This window comes from Arvicola amphibius, chromosome 14 (assembly GCF_903992535.2).
Source record: "Arvicola amphibius chromosome 14, mArvAmp1.2, whole genome shotgun sequence".
Classification (NCBI taxonomy): domain Eukaryota; kingdom Metazoa; phylum Chordata; class Mammalia; order Rodentia; family Cricetidae; genus Arvicola; species Arvicola amphibius.
In genome coordinates this window covers 18,038,984-18,049,648 of record NC_052060.1, presented here as the reverse complement: position 1 = coordinate 18,049,648, position 10,665 = coordinate 18,038,984, and the positions used below count along the sequence as shown (strand labels likewise).

At 37.3% G+C, this 10,665-nt stretch overlaps 1 protein-coding gene across 5 annotated transcripts in view; it reads right to left on the bottom strand.

Moving 5' to 3' along the window:
* Positions 1 to 5,576: 5,576 nt before the first annotated feature.
* Positions 5,577 to 10,665, bottom strand: part of Lrif1 (ligand dependent nuclear receptor interacting factor 1) — a 72,445-nt gene continuing 67,356 nt past the window's right edge. For 2 of the 5 annotated variants that reach the window (XM_038311435.1, XM_038311434.1), the window contains exons 2-4: positions 8,989 to 10,507; positions 7,517 to 7,783; positions 5,577 to 6,721 (exon numbers count right to left, since the gene is read on the bottom strand). In XM_038311435.1, the coding sequence (XP_038167363.1) occupies positions 6,290 to 6,721; positions 7,517 to 7,783; positions 8,989 to 10,494 (2,205 nt within the window). In that variant the 5' untranslated portion in view covers positions 10,495 to 10,507 and the 3' untranslated portion in view covers positions 5,577 to 6,289. The remainder of the gene's footprint in view (positions 6,722 to 7,516; positions 7,784 to 8,988; positions 10,508 to 10,665) is intronic. The other 3 variants (XM_038311437.1, XM_038311439.1, XM_038311438.1) reach the window with 2 other exon arrangements.

The following is a 10,665-nucleotide window of genomic DNA, read 5'->3' as shown; positions in this document are numbered from 1 at the left end:
AAATGGCTCAGTCCTGGAGTTTTGTAGAGACTAGAAAATCACCAAGATCTCTTTGTAGTTCTCATGTGCTGTCATCAGCAGAGCTTGCTTCTCAGTTCATTTTCTTTTTTATATATAACTTACTAGATTTTTTTAAAAAAAAATACCAATCTAAGTTTCCACTCCCTTCCCTCCTTTCATACCCTCCACACACCCTCCCACCCCACCCCACTCCACTCCTCAGAGAGGGTAAGGCACATTGCTTTGTAGAAGGTTCGAGACACTCCCTACTATGTCTAGGCTGAGCAAGGTATCCATCCAAAGAGAATAGGTCTCCCAAAAGCCAATACATGCAGTAAGGATAAATCCTGGTGCCACTGCCAGTGGCCCATCAGTCTGACCCAGCCATGCAGCTGTCAACCACATTCAGAGGGACTAGTTTGGTCCTATGCTTGTTCCTTTCCAGTCCAGCTGGAGTTAGTGGGTTCCCATTAGCTCAGGTAGACTGTATCCATGAGTGAACCCCTTACGGTCATTACCTCTTTGCTCATATTTTCATTCCTCCCACTCTTCAACTGGAGCAATAGAGGAGAGGGGGCCCGATCTTGACTTGCTTTGTACTCAGACTGATGAATATCTTAAATATCACCATAGAACCTTCATCCAGCTACTGATGGAAACAGAGACAGAGCCCCAAACCAGAGCACTGGACTGAGCTCCCAGTCCTTTTTCTTGATAGCACTTCATAAGATGCAGAGTCCCACAGAGGGGGTCACAAAGCATCACTACAGTCCTGGAATCTCTGACGGTGACCCTAAGGAGGACTCCTAGGAAGGATATGGAGGCTGAACTGATCATCTTTTGTTGCCAGGCAATGCTTTCAGGGGTGAGACTGTTATATTCAGTTGAGTTGTTAGTCAAAGAGGTCCTGTGGAGATCTCTACACAACTCAGGCTGATGAAAGGACAGAAGGTTGCCCTCTGAAAAGTGGCAGCCAGGCCCCATCACCAAGGACAACTTAATTCATCTCATTGAACATCAAGAGGTCCTACCTCGTGTGGGCTTGGAAGACTTCACCTCTATATTCCAGGCTCTTTGGTGCAAGAATATACTCTGCAGGCTATGGAAAGAGAACCTGGACACCAACCCAGCCACAAAACCTCCCACCTACAATCAATCTGTTCTGCCTGCCAGATGTGCAGAGGCAAACATGTGTGCATGGCCAACCAATTTTGGTTTAACTTGAGGCCCACCTATGAGAGGAAGACCATGCCCTATGCTGCTTGGATTCCCAGGACTGAGAGACTAAATAGCTCAGAGCCCTAAGGTAAAACCAAACATGACTGGCAAAAGAGAACAAACAAATGAACAAATCAATGGGCTGATTCCTAATGATATTCTCCTATGCTCATAGGTTGGTGCCTTGTCCAGTTATCATCAGGGAGGCTTCCTCTGACAGCAGACAGGAGGAGATGCAGAGACCCACAGCCAGAAATTTCGTGATGTCTAAACTGGAGGTCTCCATCAGGTCCCTCCCCTTGGAGATTAGGGAACCCTGAAGAAGAGGGGGATACAGTTCATGCACTAGGGATACATACTGGTCCCACTGCCAGTGGCCCCACAAACTGCTCAAGTCACACAACTATCACCCACATTCAGAGGGCCAAGTTCAGTCCTATGTAAGTTCCCCAGTTGTCAATTTGGAGACAGTGACCTCCCACTAACTTGAATCAGCTGTTTCTATGGGTTTCCCCATCATAATCTTGACCCCTTTGCTCATATTATTGCTCTTCCTTCTCTTGGACTGGATTCCCGGAGCTTGGCCCAGAGTTTAGTGGTGGATCTCTGCACCTACTTCTACCAGTTACTGGACAAATGTTCTATGTTGACAAGGTAGTCATCAATGTGATTGCAGGGGAAGGCACCCTCTTCACTATTGCTTAGATTCTTAGCTGGAGTCATCCTTGTGGATTCCTCCAAATTTCCCTAGTGCCAGGTTTCTAGCTAACCCCCCAAATGATTCCCTCTATTAAGATAACTCTTTCCTTGCTCTCCTTCTCTGTCCTTTCCCCAACTCAACCTTCCCCATCCCTTATGTTCTCCTTCCTCTATCTTTCCTCCCCACTCTTCTTCACTCCCCCCCCCCCCACACTGTGCTTCCAATTTACTTAGGAGAGCTTGTCTATTTCACCATCTCTTTTTTAGGGTCCTCCTTGTTTTCTGGTTTCTCTGGGGGCTATGTTTTGTAGATTGTTTACCCTTTGCTTTATGTCTAATATCCACTTATGAGTGAGTACATACCGTGTTTGTCTTTCTGGGTCTGGGTTACCTTGCTCGGAATGTTTTTTTCTTGTACAGCCACTTTGGAAATAAGTATGGCAGTTTCTTAGAAAACTGAGAATCTACTTCAAGACTCAGCATATACCCAAAGGATGCACACTCATACCACAAGGTATGTTCATAGCAACATTATTTGTAATATCCAGAACCTGGAAATAATGATTTGATTTTTTTTTTGTTTGTTTTTGTTTTTCGAGACAGGGTTTCTCTGTGGCTTTGGAGCCTGTCCTGGAACTAGCTCTTGAAGACCAGGCTGGTCTCGAACTCACAGAGATCCGCCTGCCTCTGCCTCCTGAGTGCTGGGATTAAAGGCGTGCGCCACCACCGCCCGGCATGATTTGATTCTTTTGAGAAAGGATGTCTCTTGGCTCAGAAATCCTACTGATTCTGCCTCCCTAGCACTAGGATTAAAAGCATGTGTCATTTTGCAAGGCACTTTTTATTTGGGTTCTGTGGACCAAACTCAATATCCCTATTACCCCTGGTAATCTTTCTATAAAGGATTCAAGTCACCCTTCAAGTATCATAGAAGGTTTCAGAAAAAAAAATACACACTTGATGTATTAAATAACAAACCCTTAATATGTAGAAAAATAATACACAGACCAAAATAGACAAGAAAATGAAATTGATAAAAGGTATGCTTATCATGACTTTTGCTGCACTAATTTTCTTTAATGCTGTTAGAATGTCAAAACCATGTTAGGTTGTTGTTGAGATTTTCTCAGTATAAACTTCTATTTTTGAGGTTAAAAAAAGAATTTAGGACAGGAATGTTTTAAAGGGAAGTGAAACATCTCATACTGCAGGGAAGCTCATTAAGTTTGGGACACGAACTCAAAATAACTTCAGGAAGACCCTTGAAAACGACCACTCACTAGGCCCTCCTCCAGCATGAGTAAGTTATGAGAACAGCTGAAAGCTCTGAGAAAAGTCAGCTTTCCAGAAGATTCTCAGACAAGATAAGCTCCGCCCAAAAAGCAAAGATCAGCACAGATGCTCTATCTGGAAAGGGTATTCTTGAACCTGCTGGACGGCCTGCAAGTGGTGTTGTGTGCTGCAGGTTTTGTTTTCATGAGCAGTTGTCTGTAATGAGGTGGGGCTGGGTCATACTGTTTTGAGTCATACCTGTTCCTCAAAATAACCTGCCATATACATTCTTGTTAATAACCCCAATAAAATTTATTGGTGCACCAAGTTGGACTTTAGTGGTATTCACACTTTGGTCTGCAATCAATCAGTTTCCTATCTGGTATAAGAAAATATCTGAACTTGAATGAGGTCACCAAGAAAATTTGCAGGTAGAAACAGAGAAGCAAACAAAGAAACTGAGACCTGAGGCACATAAAATATTAGGTTAGGAAGAAAGGGAATCAGCAAGGAAATAGACTCAGTCATGATTCACTGAGGCATAAGGGAAATATGTATCAAATATCAAAGAAAAAGGGTCAGAACTCAGTTACCTTTGTACCTAATAAAAATATGTGGAAATAGAATTTTATGGGGTTTAAAAGCTAGATAACAGGCACAGTCCTAAATCTGATACCACATCAACAGCTTTAAGTAATAATCCAAGTCAAAGAAGTGAGTTTGGCATGTATATTAAAATGTACTGAAATCTGAAAATTGTCAGGCATGCTGGTAGACTCTGTAATCATAGCATTTGGGTGCCAGAGGGAGAAGTATCTCAAGTCTGAGACCAGCCGCATAACACGGTGAGACCCTGTCTCAAAAATAAACATAAAGCTTGACATTAACAATGTGCTATATAATCTAAACAAGGATCTTATTCTTGTAAAAATATACATATATGGGTAGCAAAAGAGCAAAAAGGTTTAAGGTTAGTGGTGAACCCTCCAATGGACTGAAATGTTAGCATTTTTACTTGCTGCATTCTCTACAACTTATGTGCTCACTGCTTCTTTAAACATTAATCAAAATAAGATTATGAAATTAAATTTTGGTTTTAAAGACTGACAATTGACCCCAAAATGGAGAAACATGTTACTGGTGGCCTTGACAAGACCTACTTAGATGAGTAGGGAGAACAAAACTCAACTAGAATAGTCTGGTAGGTCCTCAAAACGCTAAAGAGTTACTGTGGTGGCCCAGAGTTTATACAACTAAGTATACTCAAAATGATTTTATGTAGACATTATGCCATTTAATGTATAAATTTACACATGGATTTTGATATCCTTGGGGCATTCAAGAACACATCTTCTAGATACTAAGATTCCATATAATGGAATACTGCTGGGCAGTAAAAAGCAAACTACTAATATATGCTAGATTATGAATAAACCTTGCATATATCTGGCCAAGTAAAAAACAATTCAAAAATATATATCCTATGATTCCACGTTCATGAAATGGTCACAAACAGACCTTTCTAATGAAGCAGAATGTTGCATAGTTGAAGATTAAGAAGGGGTGACAGTTAATGGTTACAAAATTTATATTGGGGAGTGTGGTGCTCTGAAATTATTGATACTTTCACTCGTTTAACTTAACAGGGTAAATTTTATGGTAAGTTATACTTCAATAAAACTATTACTACAAAAAGCAGCAAAATCAAACTGATGTATTGTTTTACTCCTATTTAATACTTGCTTATGGTTTCTTCTTGTCTTTACAGTGTATGATTCCTACTTCTAGAGATTTGATTTTTAACTAGCTAATCTTTTTTAATTCTCCATCCATTCACTATACTACTAAACTTTCCCAAATCAAAGATTAACCAGAAAAAAATGGATGCTTCTATAGAAAAATTGTTGCTTGAGAAATCTTACATGTGACTAAGGTCCAGATCTGCCTTTCAGATAATCTATGCAACCCATGTATGTACACATTTAAAAAAAAGGTGCTGTTAAAGTAACACAGTTTAAAAGTTTTATGTGTATGTATCTACATGAGTGCATGCCATATGTATGTAGGTGCTGGCAGTCAGAACGCAGTATCGGGTACTCTGAAGCTCTAATTACAGGTGTTTATGAACCACATGACATGGGAGCTGGGAACTGAATTTGTTCCCATGGAAAATAGCAAGTGCTCTTAGCTGCTGAATTGTCTCTCTAGCTTCATTTGACATAATATGCAGGCCAAAAATAAATATATCATGAAATAGCCTAAATTTCAAACTTCTTTGGAGTATGTAATATTGTAGACAGGTTAAAAAAATATGCCCTTCTTGTTGAAGAATATTTGAATAAATTTTAAGATTTTCTTCATGGAATAAAAACATTAACAGCGGTGAATAGGTTGTATCATTTTTATAGGTAAGAAGATCAAGACAGTATACATAAAAACTCAATGGTAAAGTTAAATTTACAGCTGACTTCCTATCTTGGATTGCAGATTTTAGTACACAATATTTATTGTTAGAGTAAGACCTGAGGAATTTAAAGATATAACAGAAAACTTGTACAAAATATTCAAACTTGGGGAATGCCATTTCACAGAAAAATACCAAAAATATTCTTCTAAAACACATAAGTTGAAATACTTCATGTAAATTATTGACAGGTCATATATGACCCAACCTTTACAGTGCCCCTCAAGTTTTATATAAAGACACTTTCAGAGTGCCTTTTTATAAGTGACAGCAATCCCTTATAGCTTACAGTTGCCTTTTCTGTTTCCATAAAAAACTGTCCAAATCAATTTAGAAACTCCAGAAAGGTATTCATTACTTTTAAATTACATGCCATTCTAAGAAGCATGGCAAAAAATTTCATTCTCCTATTCAGGACAACAATTATCCTCTTAAATGTATCCACACTGTATATACTACTCGCATTATTCATTTAAATAAACGTTTAGTTATCAGAATAAACGTAATGATGCCACAGCAGTTGTATACAAAATTTGGTATCATCTCCACTTCCAGGCATCCACTGGGGGTCTTGACTCTATCCACATCAGGTAAGAGGGGACTACTGTAGTAACACGTCTTTAAATCCTGGACAGTTTACTGTTTTTGGTGCATCTTCTTACGCATTTCTTCAAGAGCTGCTTCTTTCTCTCTCAGATTCTGCTTAAGTCTTCTAATTTTTTCATCTCTAATGGTTTCTTCTAATTCTGGTGGTGTTACTATAAAAATATCTTCAGTATAGCTTCTATTAAAATAACTACTTTGTTCACAAGATGTACTTGAACTTAATGCGTCTTTTTCCTGCTTCTCATGGGAGCAGTTCTCTAACTCAGTTCTCTTGTCTTCGCTGGCTGTGCTTGTGACAATGTTATGTTGCGGTAAGTCTGGTGTTGGTAAAATACTAAGGAGCTGGGAACTGGCCTCATCAGTTCCATTCATCACCGCATCACTAGCCCTCTTTATTTTTCTCCTTTTTGTGTAATCCGTCTTCTTAATGGTTTTTGCTTTTCTTTTCTTAGGAAAGCTGTGCTGCAATGTTAATAAGATAATAATAATAATAATAATAATAATAATAATAATAATAATAATAATAATAATGTTATTGCTATGCCACATGCTTTCAAATCAAAGTTAGCATACAAATAATAGCAATTGAATTTGATTTGACAAATTTTTCTGGGGTAACTATAGTAAAACCTGAATTCTACTATGTGATACCAAAATGAAAAGACACATAGTTCTAGAAAACAAGCTAGTTTATTTACACTTTCTTGCTTAAATTGAGTATTAGAAGCCATGCTGGCCTATCACTGAAATGAAACAGTAGCTAAGAAATATCTGAGATAAACAATTGATTTAAATTTTCATTTCATTTGCAAAGTAGACACAAGTTTCCTTAAGAAGGTTTATCTGAAATGGTTGGAGTTCAGAATACTAGACTATAATGTTTGTAAGCATAATTATAGTACATTACTGACTACACGTTGCTTAAAATGTAGTAAACAATATTTCAATGAACATCAGCACGCTCACATTTTTCTTTATACTTATTTTCTTTAGGTAATTCTTTAACATAGGATAACTAGTCGAAATGCTTTTGACTAATTTTTTTTAACTACAAAAGGAAAAAGCAAGGTAACTAAAAATACTCAGAACTCAAATTAACTAGGGATATATTTTTAGCTGTGTGTTAAGATTCCTTCTGTCATTGTATTATAAGAGATATGCAAATTTGGTAAAAATCAAAAATTTAATGCACATTAAAAACCAAATAAAAGATAAATATAACCACATCTTTTGTCATACACTTAAAATAACTATTACCTGTTTTACTTCTTCCTTCATCACAATATCTGCATCTCTGTAAGAATTATTCTTCACCATATTAGTAAAGGAATCAAAACCTTTTCTAGAGCACAGATGGTCAGGAATTCGAGTAAGACAAACTCTCAAATCTTTAGTAAGACCAAAGAGCTTTTTAAATTCATCATCACTCTTCAGATATGACGTTTTTGTGTTGCTTCCTTGAGAATATTTGTTATTTCCTTCTTGAGTTTCCTTTTTTAACATCGATGCCATCGCATACTGGGTCTGGAATCAAGAGGAAAAAAAATTGCTAATTGCTCAGGTTACTTGGTCAGACAAGCAACTAAGCAATTATCTACTCTTTCACAAAAAACAATTCATGCTTTAAAGAATTCACATTTACCATGCATTCAAAAACTGAATTTAAATGAATACAAACTTAAAATATTTACACAATTATTCATTTTATTATACAGAAAAATAATGAAGGGTTTATTCTCAAGTAAATGAGAGACTAGATATGAAAATAACTTTAAAATACTCTAGGTAGGGCAAGGTATCCTGTAATCCCAGAACTCAGGAGGCAGAGGCAGGACGATGGTGAATTCAAGACCAACCTGAGTTACATATCGAGACACCAAAAATAAAAAAAAAAAACAAGTAAATCAAAACAAAAAATGATTTACAGAACAGTATGTAAAGAATGAAGTCTTCTGTGAGTTTAATGTCACCAACCAATCTCATTTTTATTAGAATTTACATTCCTGTCTTTAAAATTCAGTGATTTCTATAATGAAGGGGACAGAAACTAATAGTACTAGGAAAACAAGGAAGGAAAAAGTGTATTAAGAAAAGAATGGTAGTTGATAGGTATGCAATTAGAGGAGTCATAAAGGTCCACAAAGAAATACATGTTTTAAAACAAACAGAAAACCCCCTCCCCCCAAAAGTTTCAAGGCCAAACACTCAAAGATGTTGATAAAAAATTTCATTTGAAGGAAAGGTTCTGATGACTTCACCTCACCAATTTCTTAGTACTTAAAAAAATTGATTTTTCTTCCCACAACCATAACCAACAAAGCAAGAAAAAAAATTTAAAGCCCCACTCTAAAGTTTCTAGTCATTAAACCCTGTCTCTCTTACATGAAGCTTATCTTTTCATATATTAAACATATGCTATTCAGTGGCTATGCATTATACACATGTATGCACACACAACCTTACTAATCTTTGAAGACATATCACTTTCCAACTCTTTTGAACTTGTTCTGTCATTTTGTTTTACAGACTTACCAAGCTAAGTAATGCAAGAGAAAGATCTGTTTAGACTCTACCAACTGTATTGCTCAAATATTTATTCAGATGAACGCTTTAAGCAAGCAGGTATGATGAGGTATGTGTGTAGTAGACAGGTACCAGACAAATTTGACAATTAAGAAATTTTTTCCTCAGAGATACATAAAAAGAGCATCCTGACATGGGAAAATTACCTGTGATTCTTGGTCTCTGAAAACACACTGTTGTGAAGTAACAGTTGCTGCATCAACAGAGGAACATATTTTCTCTATGCCCTGGATGAGATTTCCTTCTCTGGGGGCATTCTGTTCTGTCCTAAATCCATCTGGAAAAACAGGGTTTGTAAACACAGTCTGACTCTGTTTAAGGCAGTTATGGGATTGGTTCACAGTATGTGAGTCTGTCACAGAAAATGATGGTCTCTCCACTTTTTCATCCTTCTCTGCTGTTAGACTGGCCATGGAAGCAAGCTGGGAATTTGAAAGTGATTTTGTCTCCAATTGCAAAGATTTACTTTTAATCAAAGGACTATTTACTTCTTTGGGTATTTCTGTGTCTGGACTTGAACTTACTACCTGTGAACAATCTTTTCTTAGTGGAATATCAGAAGAAACAGAATTCTGTTGGTCATATTGTGACAGCAGACGCTTTTTAGTCATCAGATAGACTTTCCCATTAAGCATTACCAAAGCATGTTTAACAGGCACATATATGTAATGTGTTCTTTGAGAACTGACGGTACTCAACAGAGGTGTACTTTTAATATTATCTCCCATTATTTTTCTACCTATAACAGTATTTAAAATCTTTGATGCCATATTATTTGATAACGTAACAGGAAAACGGGATGGAATGCCAGGCTGTAGATTCTCTTGAAAATTCCATTTCACCTGAGTACCTTGAGAGTGCTGACCACCTTTTAACTGTGTCTGTGTAGCATCGTTCAGTGGAATTTTCGAGGTATTTATTGTCACTTGTTTGGGGTAAATATTCTGCAAGTTCTCGGCAACTCTATTTTGCACTGAATTTACAGGAGATACATCAAAAACGCTTGGTATTTGGGAGGCCTCAACTGTTCCTGAGGTACTTGTAGTTGCAGTTCCACGTATCATTTGATGAACTAAAGGAGACAAGGTTGTTGCAGGTGTAGTTTTCACTTCAGCACAGGCTGGAATCTGTAAACGATACCCGGAAGGTAAAATCGAAGAATTCATATTCACCGGAATCTGTAAAGGATGCCCAGAAGGCGAAACTGAAGAATTCATATTCACTGGAAGACTCGGGGTATTGACTACAAAGTAAGATGAGTAATTTTGTGTTGAGGGAGGAATAGCAAATCTTTGCATGGTGAGTCCATCAGTTTTCACAAGACTCTCAACATTAGAAACTGGTGGTGTAAGACTTCCAGTCCCCACAGAAGTAACTCTACCTTTTCCTGGTGTATCTACTGTTCTTGTATGAAAGTACTTTGTATCATTGGCTGGCTGGAAAATGTGTAATTGAACTGGTGCACTCGCAGAGGAGCTGGAAATCTGAGTTTGAAAAGTAACTTGATCTGGTTTTCCTGTATTCCCTTTCAAATCATCAGATACCACTGGAGATTGAACTACCGGGGTAAGATTTCCAGAAGATTTAGAAACTGGAAGTAACTGCAGAAGATTTTTTCCATCCGTGCCAATCGTCTGAACTACTTGGTACATGCAGCCTGAAACACTTAAAAGAATATTTTGAGTAAATAAACACAACATACTACATGTTCTATACATTTTATTTAAAACAAGTATTTGCAATGACTTTAGATACTAAAATTTAATAACAGTATGTAACTTTAAGTTTGCAATGTAAAAAGACCATGGAATAGATTTTGAAGA